Source organism: Rissa tridactyla, chromosome 6 (assembly GCF_028500815.1).
Source record: "Rissa tridactyla isolate bRisTri1 chromosome 6, bRisTri1.patW.cur.20221130, whole genome shotgun sequence".
Lineage (NCBI taxonomy): Eukaryota > Metazoa > Chordata > Aves > Charadriiformes > Laridae > Rissa > Rissa tridactyla.
In genome coordinates this window covers 58534295-58558284 of record NC_071471.1, presented here as the reverse complement: position 1 = coordinate 58558284, position 23990 = coordinate 58534295, and the positions used below count along the sequence as shown (strand labels likewise).

Here is a 23990-nt window from a genome sequence, read left to right as displayed (position 1 = left end):
CTCAGCTGCTGGGAAGCCCCAAGTGCCACCGCCGGGCTCCAGGCATCGCCGGTGGCTCTTCTGCTCCTCTGCTTCACGCAGCGCTGCCGGCCCGGAGCCTGGGCAGGTTGGTCCTGGGGCAGGCAGAGGGGAATGCTGAGACATTGGATGCTGGAGCAGTGAGACCGACCCCAGGGTGTGGGGCTGGTGTGCTCCCCGGTGGGCTTCTCTTCCAGGGAGGCAGGCAAAGCGGAGATGCCGGTCTCGCAGCGTGGTTGAGGGATGGAGGGGGCCTGAAGAAAGGCTGTTTTGCTCGTTGTTGCTTTCTCATGTCAAAAGGGAAAAATACCCGTTTTTCCGCCGGTGGTTTTGACGTTATACCATGCCTCTCAGCACGGTGCGGGCTGGCACGGCTTTGGAACGAGTTTCACAACTCTCTTATGGGTTTCATAAATCCCCAGCTCCTGGAGTGCCGTGATTTTGTAACTCCTGACTTTCAAGCCAGTCTGGAAAGCAGCTTGAAACAGTTGTCTGCCTGCTGCCCCTCGGACCGCAGAGGCTGGCAAACCAAATTCCAGATGCTGGGGTTTTATCTCCCTTGTCTTGCTTGGGGAAAGGGACAGGCAGGCTGCAGGCGCTGCTGGGGAGGAGCCAGGCCTGCCCCAGGAAGCAGTTTCCTACCAAAGGCAGCAGATCCTGGTCAGCCCCATGGGTTTGATAGTCACCGACACCCCATCAGTGCTGCAACCCCAAAACTGGGGGTTTTGCGCCACGCCGCTGCCGTGGTGTGCACCCTGCCAGCGCATTTCCAATTTAATGCTGGCTGTTATTTGATCCTGCGAAGCTGTTTGTGTTTATGCCGCTGTGATGCATAATGAAAACCCTCTTCCCGGTCAAACCTGGTTCCCGGGGCTGGGAGCGGGGTTATGCAGTGGTGGAGAGGGCAGGGGTCTCCTGCCAGCCAGTGCATGGGGTATCCCCCATGGTCCTGGACGTGTGGGATGAACTTGAGATGGGGCAAGGGGATGAAGCCTAGGGGCTGGCAGGGGCTGCAGGCAGGGTGGGGGTCCCTTGGGTCTGAGGGTGGGGGTTCCTTGGGTCACAGGGTGGCAGTGGCTGCTGAGCTGCGACCAAACCAGACAACGCCTCATCCATGGCAGAACCTGAGGCACGGCGCCATCGTGCATTAACAACTTCATGCATGTCATCTTGTGCTGTGATGGGGTCCCCCATCCCCCCCCGCAGGGAGGCTGCGGGCTGGTGGTGGCCGGAGAAATGTCTCTTGGCCAATGCAGCTCGGCTAGTCCAGGCAGGGAGTAGTCGGCAGCGCCCCCGTCCCGGGCACTGACCTGCAACCTGAGCACAGGCAGGTCGCCAGCCCCCGGGCTCGGGGTGAGCACAGCATGTGTGCTGGGAGAGCTGATCCGCGATAATCCCATCAATATTTCACGGCGCTGTGGCCCTGTTATAATTCCTCTCGTCATCTGGGATGCCGGCTGGGGCTGAGGGGGTGCGGTGCCAAGTGAAACGCGAGAGCGGCCGTGGATTTACCCCGGCTCCATGGGCATCAGAGGGGTGAAATGCTGCGGACGTTTCCTCTCGCTGCCGTGGGTAGGGTTGTCTGGTGGAGTTGGGGAACCCCAGCGGAGCATGGGCATCCCGCCCGGCTTTGCCATGTGCCGGGGCGGGGGGGCTGCGCTGTGATGGGTGGCTGCCAGTGCAGGCAAAGGGCAGCCGACCCTGGAGGAGACGGGGATGTGACGTGGGACAAACCCGCTCTGCCCCGTCCTCTCTGCGTGGGACGTGGGGTTTTAGTGACAACAAGGAGAAATTAAACAGTAACCAGACTCTGGGCTGGTGATCAGGACACTAAAGCGTTTCCTTTTCCTAAAGGCCGTTTGGATTTAGTGGGACAAGAGACTATGAGGGATAAAATCTCCTTGCGTGGCCCTGCGGAGGGTGGTTTCCCAAGGCTCGGTGGCACGATCCAAAGGTCCCCCTGCTCCAGGCCATCCTGGGGGCTGCAGGGCTGTTCCCATGGGAAATTCCCTGTCCAGTGCCTTGTTGGCTCTGGGCTGAGGCTGGAGCACCAGGAGGACCTCCCGGCTCAGCGGTGGGATGCAGGTGCGGGAGAGAGTTGGGTCTGGTTCAGCTCCTGCCTGCATCCCGCTCCGGCTCTTGGGAAAGCCGTGCAAATAAGAGCAAGGCCCTGGCCTTCAACCTCGCGGGGGGCCCTAAATTCCTTCAGTTAATCTCACGGGGGCAGGAGAGCAGGCGAAGGCTCTGAAAATAGATCTGTTTCCAGCTGCCGATGACTCGCGCTAATTAATTAAAGCCGCACAAGCTCGGGCCTGTTAAATACGCAGTGCCGAACGCGCCAGGCTCTGCTCACTCTTTGCTCATGCACTAATTACCCCACTGCGAGGCCAGGAGCTAACGCAGCTCCAATTTGTGCTGGGTTCGGCTTGCAGCCACGTGGGAGGGCGGCTGCCTGCGCTGCCTGCGCGGGCAGGGAGTGTTGCCGCGGGACGGGACGGGGCGTGCAGAGCACCCTGGAGAGGGAGGGAGCCTTGGGCAGCCCCTTCCCCAGCGCTCACGGACCAGTTTTCCCCATAACTATCCCCCCAGCCTCCAGCGGCACGTCTGCTAAGGCAGGGGATGGGATTAAGAGTGGATGTGGGGGACCATCTGCCTCACAGCACCTGAACCCCCCTGTTCCTGCGTGAGACGGACTGCCCAAAAGCATCCCTGCCTCGCGGGCAGTGCCTGCTGCTCCAGCCTGCCCTCCTGCTCGGGAGCAGTGCTCCAGGTCTGGCCGGGCAGGGCTGGGAATGAGCCTGGATCCCGATGGATGCGTGGGCATCCCGCTTCCGCAGGGTGGGCGGAGAGGCGAGGCGAGGCGTGGAGGAGACGCTGGGGTTTTGCCCAAGGAGAGGAGGAAATGGTAATTAGCCGCTGGAGTGTACAGGAGGTGAGGGAGGGAGGACAGGGAGCACTGGAGGAGGTGGGTAGCGTCTCTGCTCTGCTCTTCTGGGGTCCCTGGGCGTGGGGACAGGGGACAGATCCCAGCATCTTGCGCTGGGTGAGGGGATGGTGGCTGCTTGGTGAGCGTGCGTGAGGGTGATGGGAGCCACCTCGTCTGCTGGAGCACCCAGATGGGTCCCTCCTTGGGTGAGACCCGTCAGTGCGTGGGGACCGGTGGGATTCAAGCCTCCGCTGCTCTCGCTCACAGTGATTTTAGGAGGCAAGACCCTGGTAGAGGCCCTGAGAGCGGTATGTCGGCCAGGCTCCCCATGGGAGCACCCTGCCCCTGCTGCCCTTCCCGACTCTAATAGGTCCAGGTGGTGGGGAGGGCTCAGCTGGGGCTGACCCTCATCCTTGGATGACGCTGAGCAACTTCAGCACAACCCACTCAGCACTAAGCCCTGCCATGGGTCTGGCTCTGGGTCTGCAGGGCGTGGGGTAGGGGTGGCCCTCGTCCTCTTCATGAAGACCTCATCCCTCATCTGGGGCCAGTGTGGAATGGAGGAGATGAGCCAGCATCCGAGGGCATGGGCGCTGGGATTGGGCACCACGTGGCTTTGTAACCACGGGCTGGCAGCACCCGGATGCTTTGGGAGCTGTAACCCTACGTGTGCAGGTATGGCATCTCCCCACCTCCTGCTCCAGCTGATTTCCAGTTGCCCTAGATCCAACCTGCTGATTACACGCAGCGCTCGGGGTTTTGCTTTCGGGAGGCCTGCCACCCTGACGGGTGAGGAGGGAGGGCTGGCTGGGCGCTTGCGAAAGGAAAGCAAACACAGGCCTGAACCTGGCAGCTCCTGCCTGTGGGGAGGAGCCGCAGAAGCCACCCAGGACAAAAAGGCTCCACACAGGGCCCTAGAGAAACCATTACCACCTGCCCGTGTTTCCAAACAAGCTTCCACTACGGGTAAATGCAGACTAAATGGGGAACCACGTGTTACAGGAAGGAGAAGATGTGGCACGGTGCCCCGTCCAGGTGTGCGATGCGGGATGCAAGGACTCGGCTGGTGGTGGGGGGATGTTCAGAGAGCAAGGACACCCTGGCACCGCCTGGGTGGCTGCGGGGTGATGACACCCGCATGTGCTGTGTCGGCAGAGCGGGATGATGCTTATCTGCATTCGGCAACGCTTCTTTATAGTCACAAGCCCGCGTTACCAGCCCTTTGTCTCCCTGGTCTTGCAAAGGGCTTGAACCCAGCCTCCTCTGCCAGCGGCCTTTTTTGGGGCTGTATAACCCAAACTGCCCGTGCTGAGCGACCCCCCCGCAGCCTGCCCCGTGTGCCCGGTGCCGACCGTCCCTGGGCCGGGGACTGCGGGTTGCACAGTGGCGTCTCTGCACCATGTGCCGGGGGGACCCAGCGCAGGGCCCGGCCCCCCTCCCTGCCGCCCCTGCCCTCCTCCTCCTCCTCCTCCTCCTCCTCCTCCTCCTCCTCCTCCTCCTCCTCCTCCTCCGCCGCCTCCTCCGCCGCCTCCTCCTCCTCGGGCCCGGCTGGTACCGGGGCCTCGCTCGGCGCACCGGCAGGGGGCGGTGCGGGGCGGTGCGGTGCGGCTCGGTACGGCACGGCGGGGCCGCGCACAGCCGGTCTGCACCGGGGCCGGTCTGCACCGGGGCGGCGCTGCGCCGTACCGGGCCGGTCCGCCCGCACCTGCTGCGCCGCCGGACCGAGCAGCACCGCAGCGCACCGCACCAGGCAAGCGGCGGGGAGACGCGAGGGGCGGACACAGGCGCCGGGGCCGGTGCGGGTCCGCAAGGCAGGGCCGGGAGTGCGGGTCTGGGCGCCGCGTCCGCAGGGGGGGGATGCGGAAAGCTGGGTCTGGGGGCTGGGTCCTGTTGCTGCAGGCGCAGGCAGGGGCTGGGGAGTCTGCAGGGCAGCCTCGGGGGCGGTGGGTTTGGGGTGCTCGGTCTCTGTCCGGGTCCCCAGGCAGGATTGGGGGTGCTGGGTCCGGGAGCTGCCGGCACAGGCAGGGGCTGGGGGCTGAGTCCGCTGGGCAGCATCAGGGTTGCAGGGTCTGAGCGCTGAATCCGCAGGCAAGGTCGGGGGTGGTGGGTTTGGGGGACTGGGTCTCTGTCCGGGTCCACAGGCAGGATCTGGGGTGCTGGGTCCGGGTATTGAGTGCCTTGGTTAGGGGCAGGGGTGCTGGGTCTGGGTCTGGTTCTGCAGGCAGGGTTTGGGGTGCTGGATCCGGGTGCTGGGTCCACAGGCAGGATCTAGGGTGCTGGGTCCGGGTATTGAGTGCCTTGGTTAGGGGCAGGGGTGCTGGGTCTGGGTCTGGTTCTGCAGGCAGGGTTTGGGGTGCTGGATCCGGGTGCTGGGTCCACAGGCAGGATCTAGGGTGCTGGGTCCGGGTATTGAGTGCCTTGGTTAGGGGCAGGGGTGCTGGGCCTGGGTCTGGGTCTGGGTCTGGTTCTGCAGGCAGGGTTTGGGGTGCTGGATCCGGGTGCTGGGCCCACAGGCAGGATCTAGGGTGCTGGGTCTGGGTATTGAGTGCCTTGGTTAGGGGCAGGGGTGCTGGGTCTGGGTCTGGGTCTGGTTCTGCAGGCAGGGTTTGGGGTGCTGGATCCAGGTGCTGAGTCCACAGGCAGGATATGGGGTGCTGGGTGCAGAGGCAGGGTCCAGAGGAGGAGGAGCCAGGGGTCTGACCTGCTGGGGTCGAAGTCCAGGGGGGACTTGGGGGGAACAAGGGGGCAGAGCTTTGGGGGCAGGGTGAGGTTCGGGGAAGGTCTGATGCCGGGGTGACAAGCTGGGGGAGAGGTGAGGACATGCAGGATCTGGTGTCGGTGCAGGTCACTTTCTATGGGGACAGGTCTGTGGTGTGGGGTGAGGTGGGGTTGGGACCTGTGCAGGAATGGCGGGGCGACACGCTGTGGGGGTGAGGGAAGACGATGGTGGGAACTGCAGCCAGACGGGGCACCAGCTTCTTGGGGGGAGGGCTACCTAAACCCCCCCCACTTCCCCAGCAGATCAGGGGTCTGCAGGGATGGGGACTGCTGGTGGTATTTGGGGAGGCTGAGTGTTACCTGGAGGCAGCTGGTGTTTCAGCTGGCTGGGATGAGACACTGAGGCCATGCAGGTGGTGCAGTGCAATCCCTGCCTGCCCCCTCCCCTCGGGTTGGATGTGGCTTTTCTGAGCCCTGGCTCCTTGGGATCATTCCCCTTGGGATGCGTCCCTGTGGGGGCTGCGGATGCCCCTGCGGGGAGGGGACTGGCTTGTGCTGGGGGCTTGTCTGCGTTGGGGTCGAGCTTCGTATCTGCGGATCCAAGGGTAGAAGGGACCTGCCGTGCAGCCAGGCAGCGCTGGGATTTGGGGCTCTCTCTGCCCTCCCCACCAGCACCCAGGTGGGTCAGTGGCTTGCGCGTGGCCTTTAAAACCAAGAGCGTGAAGTGGGAACGGGAACCATGAAAGGGCTCTTCAGGTGCCAAGAAAAACAGTCTCTAAAGACAAAGAGACTGCCCAAAATGGATGAGGAGTGCAGATTCCCCCAGAGGCAGGGAAATTATTAATAACGATGGCATTTTTTGTGCTAGTTGGCCTACCACCGGGGGCTCTGGCTGCTTTGACACCCCCCCCCCCGGCCCCGAATGAACACCGAACCCGAGGGGGAAGGCTGTGGTGATGCTGCACGTGTGTCCTGCGGGACGCATCTCTGCTTCATCTGGGTTTGGCCGGGCTCACTGTGCCCGGAGGGACGAGGGGCAGGGAGCTGCCCCCCCAGCATGCCGCGATCCCTATCTTGACTTTGTTTTTGTGTTGCAACCGGAGGGGGGGGAAAAGAAACCCAAACCCCAACAACCCTTTTGGTTCTTGCAGATGAGGGTTTTGTGTCGTAGGCTTGTTCTCCCCCCGCTGCCTTTTCCAACATCCATTTGAACCTTTCACCACTTTCCCCGCCAGGAATGCAGCGGGTTTGCCGGAGCCGGGAGGTTTATTCAGCAAATCTGGTGGGTCGTGTGCCAGGGAAAAAGGATCCAGGTGCACTCGGCAGGGCGGGCGCGGGGGGGCTATGCCGGCACCCCCGTCGGGAGGGCAGCGGTGGGCGCGGTGGAGACGCGGTGCCAGCCTCGCCTGGCCGCGTGTGGGGAATTTCCCTCCCTGCGCTTGCCCGCCGGCTCCGCTTGGCATCGTGATGGGACTTGTTGGGAAGCGGCTCATGTGATGGGTGGTGTGATGGGGGGGGTGCCAGTCCTGGGGGACCCGTTGCCTCTTGTGGAGGGGAAGGCGATGCCGTGAGAGGCTTTATGTTCGCGTAAAGCCGCCCCCGGCAGTGGCCGGCTGCTGCTGTTGGTGTTGGGCGGACACCTGGTACGTTCAAAGGTGAGAGCTCTCTGCCCCGCTGGCACTGCGGGAGGAAACGCTGCCGCCGCCGTCCCTCCCCGTCTGGCTGTGACACCACTCCAGGTGACTTACAAGAACGAGGGTTTTGCCGTAGCACGGTCACTGCCAAACCCACCCCCTCCTTCCTTCCGGGGCCCGAGCTCCGGCATCCAGAGTCGAAGGAAGCTGAAGGTCTCCGGCACCGTGTTACTGACCGGTGTGGGGACGCGGCTTGCAGATTCAGGGTGTGCTCCGGGTTGTGATTTTCTTGTTGCTCAAAGGCTCCCCCCAGGCACAACCCCACCTCTCCATACCTGACGGAGGGCTCTCGTTTGCCTGTCGCAAAGCCCAGCCCGTGCAAATAAGGTGGGGAGCTGATTTTGGGGCGGCAAAGCTGGCGGTATGCAAACGACCGGGGGAAAGGCCAGGTGCTACTGCCTCATGCGGTGCAGTTTGAAAGGCGAAGTTGAATGGCAAATTGAGTTTGACCCCAAATTTGAAGCTTTGTTGGAGGGAAAGCGAAGAAAACAAGACGAGGTTGTTAAAGCTAGAAGCTATAAAACTGCTCACGTCATCTGGTTTTGCTGGACTTTTGAAAATAAAACAGTTTATCTTTGGAATAAATAAAAGGGAGAGGGACAGGCTTGCTCCAGAAAGCCCCGTGTGCGTGCCAGGCGAGCTGGGTTGTGCTCCAGCTCTTTCCCCCGCTTCTGAGGGGACCCCAGGTCCTGCGGGATTTCTGAGCCTCAGTTTCCCCTCGGGAAAGCCCCGCGCCACGCCGATGGTGGGAACCCCGGGCATTGCCAAGAAATGTCTTTGAAACTCAAACCTGCCTTTGGAAAGAAACTGGAAGACAAACCGGCTCTAAACAAACACCCGAGTTAATTCCTTGTCTTGCATTGTACGAGCCCAGTGAAATGAAACACGGTGCAGCCACGGGGACGAGCAATTGGATCCAAATGCGTCAAAAAGCGCCGAAAATTGCTGTCTCTGAAATGTCCCTTTACATTTAGGGTTGGGAGTTTTTCTCAGTTTCCTTCCGGTTGTCCCTGGGCATTTAATTCCACAATTATTTTCCTGCTTCTGCCATGGAGATGATGTGCTTCAGCCACAAAGCCTTTGAAGGCTGAATTGCAGATCGCATCCAGCACTGAGCCACTTGGATGCGAATGCCCACTGGGCTGCGGAGGGCTGTTGGTCCATCCGTCCGTCTGTCCTTCTGGGCTGCTGAGGGGCTGCTGGCAAGCAGCGAAGCCTGGCGTGCCGCAAACGAGCCGGGAAAGGATGGAAAATGTTGGGGTTTGGGGGTGATGTCGCTAGCACCGAGCATGCCTCCTCCCCGCCATGGAGGAGGTGGGAGCCCCGGGGGTCTGCACCCCGCATCCCGGGGGTTGGTGGCCCCACTCTGCCTCCCCCGTGTCCCGGACGTGGGGTTGGGCTGGCGGCGGGTGAAGTCAGAGTCAGGCCATCGCGTCTCGGCATCCTCCGGTTTCACTTCCCAGTTCCTGCGTGGCTCCCGGCTGGGCTCTCTTTCAGGTGCTCCCGGGCTGCGGGATCAGCCCAGGGCTGCTGCCGTGGGATTTCCACAGTGGAGATGTGCTGGATGGTAGGGAAAAGCCATGGGACTGTGTCCTCACTGCTGGCTTGCAAGGGCCAAACGGCCTCTGGCGCGCAGGGAATCATTCCTGTGAGGGGAGATTTGCTGCTCTGCCTGAGGGTGCCGGGTCCGGGCTGTCCGGGGCATCCCTTAGTGTTCTTGGTCCCTTTTGGTCCCCCCACTGAGCTGCAAGGGTTTGCCCTTCAGCCTCCCCTCCTTTCGCCGTTCCCTCCCTGGGCTGGCTCTGAGCAAGGCTTTTGGGGCGATGGAGTCAGGTGAGGAACTGTTTCAACTAAGAGCCGTCGTTGGTGGGTTTTCCATATGGATGGGGAGCGGAGGAGCGCTCTGCCCTGCCGTCCTGGGCACCGTGCTCTTGCTGTCTGCTTGCAGCGTGCCGGGAGCTGCTGGAGCGGAGCCGTCCCTGTGCCTGGCAGGCGGCTGCAGGCAGGTGATGCCTGTCCATGGCACAGGACGGAGCAGCTTTCCTAATTTTCTCAGCTGGTATTTTTTTTTTTTGGGTGGTTTTGGATGGGAACGGCAGGAGAGCTCTCATGGGGACTTGGCAGTGAGCTCCGTCGCTGCCTGGCAGCCCCTTTGAACCTCCCGCTCCACATCCCACCCGACCTGACGGAGGAGAGGAACGAGTTGTTGTAAGATCAGTGAAAATGGGGAGCTGGGGAGAAGCTAAAACACCCCGATCCCTGCAGCCATGCAGGGGGACACCGTGGCTGGTCCCTGCCCCTCGCTGGGCAGGCAGCATCCCCCAGAGGGATGCTGCAGGGTGATGGAGATAAAGGCACGGTGCTGGGGGCCAGTGGGGCAAATCTGTGGGAAACTGGGCCGTTGGTAGTTTTTTTGCTGACGGATCAGCTCGTCTTTTTAGGGATGTTTAGACATCTGGCTCCCGTCAACACTGATGCCCCTTAACCTGGCCCTCGTCCCCGACCGTCCCCGCCATCCATCACTTTGCTCCTTCACGTGCCTCCTCCCCGCCGTGACGTTGATGGGATCAAAGCTGGGCGCTCTCCTCTGCCGGATGCGCCAGGCTCTGCCGGTGGCGGATGGGGACCCTGCCGTGCCGGGAAAATTCAGAGCCCGTTCCCATAGCCCGCTGGTGCCCACCCCCTGCCCCCCCGGCTCCACGGCAGCTGTGCCATCTCTGTGTGGGGGCTTTGCGGCGGGAGTGGGGTGGGATGCTCCCTGAGAGGAGCTGATGTCACTCTCCCTGCCCTCCTCTGTGCCTGAATCCCAAATTTGGGTAAAAGAGGGATATATCTGCTTCCCGAATCATCGAAGCTCTCGTGCGTGTCCGCTGAAGCGCCTCAGGGTCAAGCGTGGGTTTGTTTAAAGAAAGCAACTAAAATAAACTCGGCGAGGGGCTCCCGGGAGGTCACTGTGCTCCTTCCCTCCCCGTCCCCAGCCCCCAAGCCCAGCGCAGGTCCCCTCTTCCCGCGGGGCTTTCAGCAAGTTAGCATTTTTTTCTTGCTGTTGTTGACAAAAAAAATCCTGGCTGGTTGAGAAATATCTGCGCGGCAGCGCCAGCCCAGTCCCACGGGTCAAATCCTGCCCCTGCAAATCTCTGCCGGGAAGGACGGCTTGTCCTGGGCTGGCCTTGGGGGCTGCTGCTGGGGGGCACCCATAGCCTGGCAGGGCACCCCGGGCAGGAGGCCATGAGCAAGCCCCTGTGATGGACGGATGGCCGCGGGCTCGAGGTGGACCTGATGTTTTATCTTCTGCTGGTTGGGCTCTGCAGCGGAGGAGGCAGGGAAGTGCTGGAAGTTCGTCAAGGGCTGAATTAAAGTTGCCTGGCAACCTCCATCCCGGCTCCTCTTCCCGCATCTCGCAGGATTTCCCACCCAAGGTCTGCGGGCTCCGGGGAAGGGGGGCCCAAAATGCGCTGCGCTCACCGCCGGGCAGGGGCCAGGCTCGCCTCCCCCCGCCGGATGGATCTTTTCCCTGTAAATTCCCTGGCTCGTTCCCACGCCTGGGAGCCGGGAGCTCTCCCTGCCTCGTCCCCCGGGGCGGGTGCCTTTCTCTCCCCCGCGCCGGGAACGGGTCGGGCTGTATCAGCTGAACCCGGGGGCAACTCGCGTGGGTCCCCACGGGGGTAACACAGCACTGGGCTGGTGGGAACGCGGCTGGGGGGGCTGAGGAGGGCGGGGGGGTTCACATGCTGGGCTTGGCCCCTGTGGGTGAAGCTGAATCGGCCACGCGGGGTTTGGAGTGCCTGGGCTGGGTCGCTGTAAAAAAGCAAGATGTAAATGGTGGCTCCTGGTGCAGTCCCTGATGGGAGTTTTGTTACGGCTGTTTTGCAATGCCGTCACCCAGAGGAGACCTGCTGGAAATCCTGGACTCCATTGGGAAGCTTGTAGGAGTGCACGATGCCAAGGGGGGCAGCCCAGGAGGAGGGGAGAAAGGTCTGGCCATTCCAGGACCCGGCTTGGGCTTAGTAGAGCTCGGTGGAGCGACCACAAGCTGTCCACGGAGCGGCGGGTTGGGGAAGTGTCCGATGCCGCCCCGCAAATCTCTGTCCCGCCATCCAGGATGAATGCTGGGGCTGAGCCAGAGAAGGGCTGCTCCCACCCGGCGTTTCCATTCTCTCTCCCGGGTTCCCTTTAAATTAAAAACCTGGCATCTCCTTTGGCTGTGCCGCTGAGGAAGCAGCCACGGTGGGGGGGCCCATAACACCCCAGCTGAGGTCTCTCCGTCTTTGCCAACCCCACTGACAGCGCAGCTTCCTTGCTCTGCCGCTTGTGGCTGGCTCTCGCTTCCACGTTTTGTTGCCTCGTGGCTTTGAGGACCGCGGGGCAGCAGGACGGGGCCAGCATGGCCAGCAGAAGCTCCCCGTGCAGCAGCCGTCAAGGGGTGCGGCAGCTTTGGCTGCTTTCTTTGGCCGGATCCAGGTTGGCGAGACCTGCCGCCGGGAAATTCACTCATCAAAAGCTTTTTGCATCTCCAGAGACGCTGGTCGTGGGGATTTTAAGGAGGTGCCGACTGGGCCGGCTCGTTTGGGTGTGCTGTGCCGGCTGGCTGCCGGTGGGAGGCTGGGGCCGGCACAGTCATGCTCACACAGCTTCCTCCGTGACCCAGTAAACCCAGTCAGACCTGACCGGGGCTCGCTCGCTTGCTCCCCTGTGCGCTCGTGCACGCCTCCGACGCCCTGCTGCTTTCCTGGTGTTCCCTGGGGACCAGCGAACCCGTCCCACCGGCAGGACTCGATGCCTGGGTCGGGCTGACCCGGCTCCATGCCGGGAGCCGCAGCTGCATCCCACAGGAGCACCGATAGCCGGCGGTAGGAGGGTGGGCTTTGGCCCCCGTGGACATGGCACGTTGCGATTAGAGCAGCTGGTTCCTGGCTTCGCCCTGCTCTTGGGGTGGCCATCAGCCCCGTGTCAGCCCAGCTGCCTCCACCACCCTTTTCCTTTGGCATCGCCGCCCGGGGTGGGAGCTGGGGCTGGATTTCAGGTCCTATGTTTGCGCTGGGAAGTAGGTGAGGCGCCAAGGGGCTCCGGAGCTTACTCCTGGGGATGGGATGGGCTTTTCTGGGCAGTTTTTCTCTTAAACCCCAGCTTTCACTGGAGCTGCTGCTGCTTTCCAGCCTCTTCCTCTCCCCCTTTTGTCTCCCTCACATGGAGAAAGCTCTCTGCGGCGTCTCCCCTCCTGGCTTTTCCATGTTGCCCATGGAAGTGCTGGGCTTGAGCAATCCAGTTGTCCCAGCCTGACCGGTGGGTCCCGTGGACCAAGACCTCCTCTGCCTCCCGTGCTGGCCCTCGCCTCCGCCCAGAGCTTTGAACTTGCACCCTGCCAGGGGGGAAACGGTGGGTTTGGGGGTGTTTGGTGTGGCCGCAGCCCGAGTTGACGATCTCATCGGGGCCAAAGATGGTTTCAGTTCCTTCTTGCTCTTTCTCCCCCACTCTAGGTATGAAAAATAAATAATAATAACAAAAAAAAAAATAATAGAGAAGCTCGGAGCAGCTCTTCCCTTTGAGTAAAACATTAACTGGCTCTTACAGCTAACTGATTAAATGTCCTTTAGGACAAAGTTACATCTGATCTTGGGCAAAGGAGCCTTTGGAAATGGGTGTAGCCGCTTCCTTGGAATAAGCAGAGGAGCCCAGTCCCGGCAGCAGGGGAGGCTCTTCCCCCCCTGCCCCTGCCTGGCTTGGAACCCTGCACAGCCCCACAGCTTTATTATTTTTATTTCCGTGTTCCCCCCGCCCTGTGCTGGCTCGGTGCTCACGCTGGTTAAATGTTAGCTGGGGCTGGCTCACAGCGCAGCGCTTGCCCTGTGATAACCACCATCCCAGCCTCCCTGCCCGGCTGTGCTCCCGGCTCCAGTCCTCGTCGCGCCCGGAGCCAGGCAGCAGGCAAAGTTCAGGGCTTGTTTGTTCGGGGGAGATAAGGCGAGGATGCCTGGCAGCGCGCAGGCAGCTTGCAGGGCTGTTACTCATTTATGAGAGATCGTTGTTTGCCTTGTCGTACGAAGTTTTCTCCTCCCCTCTGCTTTCCCAGCCCAGGTGTATATGGCAGCTCTTGTGGTTTGTACGTGATTCCGGGCTCGTGTCCCCATGTGGAGGCCTGGAGAAGGGTCCCTGCAGCTGCCGGGGTGGCCTCCGTCCCGCTGGCGGGATGGAGAAATGTCAGTGTGGGGCTGGCCAGAGCGCTTTTGGGTGCTTTGGTGCTCCAGATGTGACCGTGCCGCTTTGCCCAAAAATCCTGGTGGCTTTGGCTCGTGCTAGACATGGTGCCACCAAAGCAACTTCTTTCTTGTTGACCTCCATCCCTGCTCACCCGCCTTCCATCGTCCTCTCAGGCCCATCACTTGTGGGCACACCCTCGGTCCGGACAAGGCTTGCCCTGGGAACAGGAGTTCCTTGGAGGGAGGATGCTCCGGGTCACCATCCTCTGCTCCCCGGGGAGCTCACCCCGCGGGCAGCACCCTGCCCGCACCTGGGATTGGGTGCTCTGTGCCTGGGGGGCAGTGAGGAGAAGGGGGGCACATCTCCACTCTGCCCCATTGCAGGGATGCTCCGGGGCAGCGGCCAGTGCAGACACAAAGTCTGGGTCTGATCTGCCCCCACCCCCAGAGGAAACAGCGGTTTAATGCTGGCTCCAGAACTACGGCTGGATCCCACATCCAGCCCCTCACTTCTCCTTTTCAGCCCCAAAGCCCTTTTCACTTTCGTTTCACTTTGATTTTACCTCCCCTCTGCTTGGGACCCGGCGAGGTATTTGCTTCGGGGAAACCGTCTGCAGCGAGCGTGTTTGAACAGCTTCTCTCCAGGGTCAGGTATTTGGGTTTTTTATATATATATCTAAAAAAACCCTAAGCAAATGTATACGTGCTGGTTGCTTATGTGATCTCTCCTGCTTGGAGATATCCTGTCGTCTCCTTCCTCCTCGGTGCCCTCAAAATGAACCGGTGGCTTTGCTCGAAGCAGCTGGGAGAGGCAGGGGGTTATTTGGGAGGGATCGGATGCATGAAAGCGAGAGCCGAGGTAGACGCTGAGCTTCAAGGCAGCTCGGGATGAGAGAGAAACTGAAATCTTGTGGAAAAACACTGGGGGGAAGACTGTTCTCACTTGAAAAGACTCGATGAAGAAGGCTAGCAGCTCCTATATGGGTTTTCCTTTGCCCTGCGTCGCTGTGTGTCTGCAGCATCCTTCCCCGCGCCTCTGTCCTCGGGACTCTTGTCATTTCAGGAGGGGCAAAGCTTTGGGGACAAGTACCTTGTGTGGCAGGAGATGGCCAGCTGTGCTTTTGGGGAGGAGCGGAGCCCTTGGGCTCCCTGGGAGCCCACCCACTGCCCATCGCGCTACAGCTGCTCCAGGGAGTGAGGCTTGGGGTGCCCAAATGTGCCAAGAGAGCCGCAGAGGGGCTTGGCACCAAGGCTCGCGCTCTGCTTTTGGGGGTAAACTTGTCTGGTTTGTGTGTGTGAAAATGCAATGGGGGATCAGCTGGCTCCACCAAAGCATATCTTTCGGTCAGGGGGAGATGCGGGAGAAGATGGCCAGGAGTGATGGAAAGAGGAGCCCGGAGCAGGCCTGGAGGAAAATGAGCCTCCAAGGAACCGAACCAAGCACTCAGCAAGCAGCTGCCGCTGCTGCGACGAAGCGGACGCTGAGCCGTGGGGATGCTGCGGAGGGTCGCCCCGCTCAGCCTCCCCTCCCTGCCCCGTGCTGGCTGCAGGCTCGATGCCATGCGTCATGCCTCAGTTTCCCCTTTGGCAAATGAGGATTAGCTTTCCCTGAAGCCGTCCCCAGGCTGAGACCGTGCGCAGTCAAGCGTCCATGCATGTCCCCAGCTGGCTCCTTCCCAAGCCTGCTTGCTTGTTGAGGTGCCAGGGGCAGTGGTAGCGTCTGACCCGGTGCTCTGTGTTCCAGGAGGGTTTGGCTGCCGGCCCTGTCCCGTAGAGCTGGGGAGCTCGTCCCGAGGATCAGCTGTGCTGGCCCGGCGGCAGTGGGCTGGGCGACTGGCCTTGCCAGGGGAGCGGGAAGATGAGCGGAGGCACAGCCCACCTCCTGACAGCTCTCTTCATGGTGGCGGTGGCGACGGGCTACCCGTCACGGCGGTCTGCCACTGACCTGGATGCCACCCCCAGGACAACGGTCACCTTTGATGGTAAGGGGGTGCAGTTCTTGGTGGTGGCGGTGAGGTTTGGGATCTTGCTGGCACTGCGTTTGGGGCATCATGACTGTATCCAGCCTTCACCAGCCCCACCGGAGCAGGGGGCTCAGCATGGCGGGGTTGGCTACAGGGGGTCCTCCGGTCCCCTGGGGTCCAGAAATCAGAGCCTGCATGGCTGTCTGGCATTGAGTGCATGAAGTCAGTGTGCCCCGAGGGGTGGAGCAGGGCAAAGGCATCTCCCCAAAAGCCGGGGGCAGACAAGGACATGCAGGGAGCCAGCCATGGCCAGTCCCTGGCCCTGCCCAGCAGCCCTTGGAGAGTGTCCTGAGCCAGGCATCACACCTGGGCTGGGCTCTCATGGCCCAAATAGTCAGCAGGGAGCTTTCTTCCGTGATTTTCTCTAATTGCCACTGGGCTCGTGGCCTCCAGCCTCTGTGGTGTCAGCAAGCCCTGCAGTGTCATCGTGCCTTGAGCATCCACACGACTTTGTTGACCTTGTTAGTGAAGCCTGGCTCAGCAGTTGACGGCAAGAGAAGGTTTCATTTGCAGCTGGGGTGCCCTTTTCTCTCTGGGCAATGCCTCCTTTCAGGGGGGTCATTCCCTTCCCAGCTGCCTCCAGGGTCCCAAGCCCCACGGGACTTTCTCCTCCTGTGGCGGGAGGGTCTGAGCCTGTATTGGGGTCCCTCTGGACAGGGCTGAGTCCCACCTCACACTTCTCAGCACCCCAAATTGGATGGTTTCTCTGTCTCGGTGGGCAGGAGGCGCCCAGCCTCGCTGCAGAAGCCCTCCCTTTGCACGGCAGTTTTGGTTCAGGTTTTTTGCATCCTTCCTTTTGGGCTGACTGGGTTCAGTTCGGAACTGGGGTCACTGCTGGTGTGTTTTCGCTTCCTCCACCAGTTCCCCAAACAGCGTGGCAGGTCCATGCCGGGCATGGATATTGCAGCTCCCACTGCTGAGCTGCAATTTTAATTAGCGAGAAGAAATTTCCCCTGTGAGCCTGAGCCCATTAGTGCCTTTCACCTCCTACCAAACCTCCCCTCTTCCTTTCTTCCTGCCGTAACCTCTGGGACCTGGCATCATCTGCCTGATAACTTTGGTGGGTGCCTTTGCACCCGCTCCTGACTCCACCCCCTGTATTTTCCCGGCGGCTCGCACCTTGCCTGCCCCGGGGCCCCCCCTCAGCCCCCCATTCCCTTTGCAGAGCTGTCGGGTGTCCGGCGCTTCAGCACATGGACCCTCAACTACAGCACCCTGCTGCTGGAGGACGACCGGGGCATCCTCTACGTGGGTGCCAGGGGAGCCATCTTCGCCCTCAACTCCAGTGATGTGACTGACGGCTCCCACCGCACGGTGAGCCCAGCCTCTGCTTGCCGCTGGCTGGTTGTCCCCTCCTGTCCCACACTGCACGGTCCCTGCCCGAATCGTGGCCACCCTATCCCTGGTCATACTCCTGCTTACCATCTCAGGTCTTGCCTGGAGGTGCTGTCCCCAGGTCCCTTGTGGATGCCTGGTCCTTCTCCCCAGACAGGCAGCATGGGGAACATGGTGGGAGATGTCCCCAAGCCCAGAACTTCAGGGACACCCCAGCAGGATGAGGGGCAGGGGGGGAAGCACACTCCTTTGCTCCCCACGGGAAGGACACCCCCAAATCCTCCAGGCTCCTGTGGGTGCTCTGGGGTTTTTGCTGGCAGGACGGGCTGTGGGACCGCTCTCGCACCGGGCTGGGGGGATACGGGCAGGGTGCTATCTCGTGCTCTGAGCAGCTGTCCTCTCTCTAAATAAAAGAGAGGATTTTAGCATCTCTGACGGTTCTCGCAGAGGCCCACAGTGACGGGGGGACCACGCAGTGACAGTCCCTTTTCCCCTTGCAGATCCACTGGGAAGCTTCCCCGGAGAAGCAGATGGACTGCCTGCAGAAGGGGAAGAACAACAAGGTAGAGCTGGTGGGTGGGTGCCGGGTGCCAGGGGGGGCCACCACTGCTTCCCCCGTGTGGTGACGCCTGTCCTCCCCCTCCACAGACCGAGTGCTTCAACCACGTGAGGTTTCTGCAGAGGCTGAACAGCACCCACCTCTACGCCTGTGGGACCTACGCCTTCCACCCACTCTGCGCCGCCATCGTGAGTACCGCCCAGCCCCACAGCTGTCACCTGTCCCCTGCCACCATGTCACCCTGGGGTGGCGCAGCTCCCATCCTCTTCCTGCAGCCCCACTCCCTTTCTAGCCCCCTCCTCAGCTCATGGCGGGGGCGAGTGACCCCCAGGCTGGGGTGGGCCAGTTTAGGGATGCAGCCACTGTGACGCAGGTGCCCAAAGTCCCCAGTCCTGTGCTGGGGTTGGACTCTGACCCCACAGTGAGATGGCCAGGGGAAAAAACAGTACCGTGGGGGGGACACGTGGTCTGAGTGGGGCCAGCGGGGTGGGACATGCCAGCACTGGAGCTGATCCCCAGCCCCTGCTGTTGCAAACCTCTTCCCAAAGCAAGGGCTGCAGACTGGCTGGTGGCAGGTGGCAAGCGTCCCTGGGGAGGGTGATGGTGGCAGGGCTGACTCAGTGGCCCCTCCCCAGGGATTTCCCAGGCCAGGCTGGGGGTCCCCACATAGCCGTGACTCACAGCAGAGCGGACGGGGGCAGCCACATCCTCCGTCAGTGGGACTTTCACCTCTGTGCGGTGGCTCCTCGGTGACTTGGCTGCCCTTTGCCCACCTCCCTCCCTGAGCTGGGGGGCAAAGGGGCCTGGGGCTGTGTCTCCAGCGTGGCCGGGGAGCCCCAGAGGGCCCGTGCCCGTTCCCACGGCTGTGCCGCTGGTCCGGTTTGGCCATAGCACGCCCTGGGAGTCAGGCAGAGGAGCCGCTGAGCTGGATGGCACCGTCATTATTTGATGTGCTTTGAACTGCAAACCCCAAAGAAAATAACTCCTGCCGTGACAGGGATGTCACCCGGGGGGACCCAGCCCGGCTGGGCAGCGTCTGCTGACCAGGCACAACCCAGGAACATTGGCTGCAATGGCTGGCTCCTGCCCAGTGCCCATGCCATGCCAACGTGGGGTTCTGGGGCTCCCCTTCTCCCCTGAGCCCACTCCCCACTCTTGGCTGGGGGCTCTGGCTGTCCCTGTGGTTTCTGATCGGCTGGAGAGTGCCGGGGGCGGTTGTATTGCCCAGACAGGGGCACGGCCATGGCCAATGCTTTGTCCCCACTAGCAGCCTCTGCAGAGAGCCTGGGGCTGACAGGTGAGGCAGGTCTGTCCACTCTGTCTAACCTGGTCCCCTGTCCCCCTCAAGGATGCCGACAGGTTCACATTGCCATCCCACTTCGAGGAAGGCAAGGAGAAGTGCCCGTATGACCCTGCTCGTGGCTACACCGGCCTCATCGTGGGTAAGTGGTGCCTTTCCCAGGGCTGGCAGGGACATATGGGATGCCACTGACCCTGGCCCTATCCCCAACACCCCCATGGGGTGTCCCCAGCCATGTGGGCTATGCATGCAGGGTCCTTAGCAAGCCAGGACTTGGTCCTCCTCCTCCTCCTCCTTCTCTGCCTGGGGCACGGGGATGGTGGTGGCTTTTGGGGCTGTCCCCGCTGTCCCTGGGGTGCATGGCTGATGGGTACCTGCCCTGCCCAGATGGCGGCTTGTACACGGCTACGCGCTACGAGTTTCGGAGCCTTCCTGACATCCGGAGGAACCTGCACCAGCGGCCACTGAAGACAGAGGAGTCCCCGCTGCACTGGCTGAATGGTGAGCCTTCCCCGTCCCCTGGGACTGGTGTCACGGGCTGTGGGATGCTGGGCATCGCCATCACTCCCACGGTGGTTGCCAATCTCTGCCTCTTACTCCACGTCCCCCAGATGCTGAGTTTGTGGCCTCTGTGCTGGTCCGGGAGAGCAAGGACAGCCCTGTGGGCGACGATGACAAAATCTACTACTTCTTCATGGAGCGGGCGGGTGAGGAGACCACGTCCTTCTTCGACAAGAGCCAGGTGGCTCGCGTGGCCCGGGTGGCCCGTGTCTGCAAGGTAGGCATGTCCCTGGCCACGGGAAGCTAAGCGCTGCTCCTCCTGGTGCAGGGGCTGCGTGCCTGCACCTTGGGGGAAACTGAGGCACGGGCAGAGAGGGGGACACACCCCCACCAGCCTGTGCCGACATGCTCCCTGCACTCTCCCAGAGCGACGTGGGGGGGAAGAAGATCCTGCAACGCAAGTGGACGTCCTTCATGAAGGCACGCCTGGTCTGCTACATCCCCTACTACGAGGTGCTGCGCAGTGTCTGCAGCCTGGACGGGGGCAGCTGGGCCAGCACCGTCTTCTACGCCGCCTTCACCCTCTCGGCACAGTGGTGAGCGGGGCAGCAGCCGAAATGGCTGGAGCTAAGAGTCCGTGGGGGACTGGAGATGCTCAAGCGGGCACACAGGCAGGCTGTGGGGGTGCACTGGTGGGGAGCACGTGTGTGTCTGCTGGGGCTCAGGTGGGGCTCTGCTCCCCCAGGAGGACCATGGAGGCCTCGGCCGTGTGCCGCTACAGCATCTCGGCGGTGCAGCGCGCCTTTGAGGGGCCCTACATGGAGTACCAGGACTCAGCTCGCAAGTGGTCCCGCTATGACGGTGTGGTGCCCGAGCCCCGGCCTGGCTCTGTGAGTGCCCAGGGGTGAGGGGCAGAGGGGGGAGTGGGGTGGCCACATCTGCCCCTGACCCCCATCTCCCCTGGGCAGTGCATCACGGACCGCTCCCGCAGGAAGGGCTACAACACCTCGCAGGACCTGCCCAACAGCGTCCTGGACTTCGTCAAGCTGCACCCGCTCATGTTTGAGGAGGTGAAGCCGGCTGGCGGGGAGCCGCTGCTGGTGAAGAAGAACGTGGCGTACAGCCGGCTGGCTGTGGACAGGGTGCAGGCCCTCGACGGCCGCTCCTACGATGTGCTTTTCATGGGGACAGGTGAGTGTGGGATGAGTTTGCCAGGTCTCTGCTGGGCAAGGGGGACATCCCACACTCCCTTCTGACCCCCCGCTGTGGCTCTCCAGGGGATGGCTGGATCCACAAGGCCGTGGTGGTGGGCTCCGGCATCCACATTGTGGAGGAGGTGCAGGTGTTCAGGGACCCGCAGCCCGTGGAGAGCCTGGTGATCTCCCACGCCCAGGTGAGGGGCGGAAGAAGTGCGGGGGGCTCCACACATGGGGCACATTTGTGCTGCAAAGCTCTTATTGGGCTGTTTGGGGGACAGGGGGTACGTGACTCCTGGGTCACCCCAGCTCGGGATACACACCGGAGCCTTGTGGGGCAGCCTGGGGGTCAGGGACCGGCCTGGCTCTCACCTCCTTGCCAGGTGCCAGCTGCAGCTGTTGGCACTGACTGCAGCTGGGGGCCCTTCCCCATGCATGCCCACCAAGGGAGAGCTGTGCTGTGGGGCTGGGGGGAAATCTCTGGGCACCATGGGCCTGAGCCGCCCCATACCAGAGCAGTGCTGAACCAGCCCTTTTTCACCCCAGAGGAGCCTGTATGTAGGGGCAGCCAGCGGGATCCTGCAGCTGCCCCTGGCCTCCTGTGCCAGATACACCTCCTGCTACGACTGCATCCTTGCCCGGGACCCCTACTGCGCCTGGGACGGCAGGGCCTGCCGGGCCACCGCCACCGCGGACAGGTAGGGACGGGCTGCCCATCCCTGGTAGGCTCTCCACGAGCCTTCCACCTGCCCTCTGCCATGCTGTTCCACATCAGCCCATGGAACAGTCATCCTAGTGCCTCCCGCAAGGGTCTGGCACGTGGCAGCGGGTCTCCTGGTGGCCTTGACCCCGTAAGGGTGGGCTCAGCTGGGGCTGTATGGCTGAAGCCCCCCATGTCTTGCAGCACAGGGCTGGTACAGGACATTCAGAGCGGCAACGAGGGATGCTGGAGCAGCTTTGGGCGTGGTGAGTCTGGGCAGCCCCTTCGGACTGCAGGGGATGCCAGCATCTGGCGTCCCTTAGGGTGTCTGGGATGGGTGCGAGGCAGTGTGTGTCCCCGCAGGCTCCCTGCCGCGGAAGAACCGGACGGTGCTGCAGGGAGACGATGTGCTGCTGCCCTGCGATCAGCGCTCCAACCTGGCACGAGCCATCTGGCTACTGAACGGCAGTGAGGCACCAGCCGCGGGTCAGGACCGGCTGCGTGTCGGGGTGGATGGGCTGCTGGTGACGGACACGCTGCCACAGCACAGTGGCGAGTACCGCTGCTACGGGGAGGAGCGGGGCCTCCGGACACTGCTGGCTGCCTACAGCCTCACTGTGCTGCCCGAGCTGCCCCGCAGGCCCACGGCTGCCCCATGGCCCCACGCCGCCAGCCAGGCAGCCGGTGACATGAAGGTGGCTTACATCTCCGCCATCGTTGCCTTGGTGGTACTGTGCTCCGTGCTCAGCGCTGGCCTCCTCTACATGTCCTGCCTGGAGAAGCGCAAGGGCAAGTATGTCCTGGGGGAGCCACGGCCATCCAGCGTGGAGCTGCAAACCGTCTCGGCCAACTGCCTGCGCAAGGGCCACCGGCAGGAGGAGGAGGAGGAAGACCTCACCTACCCTGACGGCTGCCTGCGGATCATCCCTGGCGAGGCGCCCACAGCTGCCACCTCCCCGGTCAAGGAGCTGCCGGCTGCCATGCCCCCGCTGCCGCCACCACCGCCGCTGCCGGCCGAGCTCACCAACGGCATGGGAGCTCTGCCCAACGTCCTCCGCAAGATGAACGGCAACAGCTACATGCTGCTGCAGCAGCAGGAGGAGCCGCTGGCCTCGCCGCTCTACAACACATCCTTCACCGAGGAGCTCAGCAAGATCCTGGAGAAGCGGAAACACACGCAGCTGGTGGAGAAGCTGGATGAGAGCTCCGTGTAGGGGCCGGGAGGGGGGTCCTGCCAGCGGGATCCTCCTCCCCTCCAGCCCCTTCTCCCACCCCCTGCCAGCAGTATTACAAGACTCAGGTGAAACTACCTCCTGGACGGCAGAGCCGGGCCGGGCCCGGGCTCGGCCGTTCCTTCGGCTTTTCACTCACTTTTGAGACTCGCTGTACAGAAAAAAAGAAAAGAATCTATTTAAATTTGGGAGCTCTATTTATGTATAAAAACCCACCGACGGCGGCCACAAGCTGGAGGCAGGAGCTGGTGCCTGGCTAAAGGTGGACACCGGGGGGAGGGAGAGTTTCTGTCTGTCTGTCCAGGCATAAGAAATGCTGTTGTGGACACGTGGACTCGGCCTGCCCTGCTGGGCATCCCTCAGCGCACAGGAGCCAGATGGCTGCTGAGAGGTGGGTGAGAGCGGGGAGGGGGGTTGGGAGCTGCCCTGAGGTGCCTGCGCCTCTCGCAGGGTGCAGGGTCCCTTCCCAGCACGGGGCAGGAGAGGGGCTGTGGACCCATCTCATGTTGTGGGGCCTCGGTGGCTGCCAGCCCCTGCCCACTCTCCTATGTCTGTTCCCCACAGGGTTTCCTCTCTGGGAGAGGATGGTTCGGCAAGGGATGGAGCTGAGGTGAGGAGCCCGGTGTCCCTGAATGCCCCGGAGCAGCTGATGGGGCAGTGCGTGCCCACTGTGAGGAAGTCCCAGGTGAAATGCAGGGCTGGGTGCCCTGGGGAGGTGGCACCCCTGGGGTCCCCAACCCTGACAAGGTTCTTCGCCTTTCCCCCAGGGCGCTGCAGGGGAAGAGAGGGATGCAGAAGTGGACAGCAAGATGCACCGGCACCCACCGCCATGTCCTGCAGTGTGGCAAGGGACCAATGCAGCATGGACGTCTCCCTGGCATCTGCAGTGCCCCCCACAGCCTTGGACACCACGTGTTTCTGCTCTCCTGCATGTGGTGCTGCTGGAGAACTGGAGTTCAGGCACAGCCCTGTCCCTTGTGGAACAATGTGTGGGAGGGGAAACGTCCTCATACAGCGAGGAAGAGGAGCCCTGGACCAGGGCCTGCCTCCCTCTGGGGCCTCCAGCTCTTCATGGCACTTGCCAGGGGCAGCTACTGTCCCTAAATTCCCCCAACTACCTCTGCTGGGGGAACCCGAGGGACTGGGGTGACAAAAGCATCTCACACCCCGGAGACAGGATAGCGACACTGGAGAAGCTGGGAAGGGACAGACTTGCTGGGGTATGTGTCCTCCCGTGTTCCTCGTCAGCACCTCCAGAATCAGGACATTGCCTGGAGCTCAGCCCTGCAAGGGTGGCAGGAGGGGAGTGGCAGCCCCTGGGGTCGCCAACAGGCCGGAGGCCAGGCCCTCCTACCCCAGAAGAGTGAGGCTTGGTGAGAAAAGACAAGAGCCGGATGCCCAGGTTTTCCCATCCTGCCCCCACCCTTGTTTTTGCTGCAAGGGGGGGCAAGCTACCCCCAAGCATCCCACCTGCCCCAAGGAGGGCCATCACACTGCGTGCCTGGCACCCCTCGTGCACAGCCCCGTGTGCTCCCTGGCAATAAATGCGCCTCTGTCTGGATGTGGTGTGTCAGTGTCTCTCTGTGGGCA

The 23990-nt window shown here is 62.3% G+C and overlaps 1 protein-coding gene across 9 annotated transcripts; it reads left to right on the top strand.

Moving 5' to 3' along the window:
• Positions 1-23949, top strand: SEMA4G (semaphorin 4G). Of its 9 annotated transcripts, none has more exons than XR_008467101.1 (17): positions 1-106; positions 15298-15535; positions 16743-16891; positions 17413-17475; positions 17561-17659; positions 18820-18913; positions 19159-19272; positions 19383-19549; positions 19699-19868; positions 20018-20162; positions 20241-20463; positions 20550-20665; positions 21015-21166; positions 21373-21434; positions 21532-22791; positions 22965-23085; positions 23168-23949. XR_008467101.1 is itself a non-coding variant. In XM_054206483.1 (15 exons), exons 2-15 carry the CDS (start codon positions 15412-15414, stop codon positions 22380-22382), a joined length of 2529 nt encoding a protein of 842 aa, XP_054062458.1. In that variant the 5' UTR covers positions 4543-4694; positions 15298-15411; the 3' UTR covers positions 22383-23949. The 9 variants fall into 9 exon arrangements, 1 of the variants encoding a protein (XP_054062458.1); XR_008467100.1 differs by lacking the exon at positions 1-106 and adding an exon at positions 2926-2983; XR_008467102.1 differs by lacking the exon at positions 1-106 and adding an exon at positions 3598-3619.
• Positions 23950-23990: the final 41 nt, after the last annotated feature.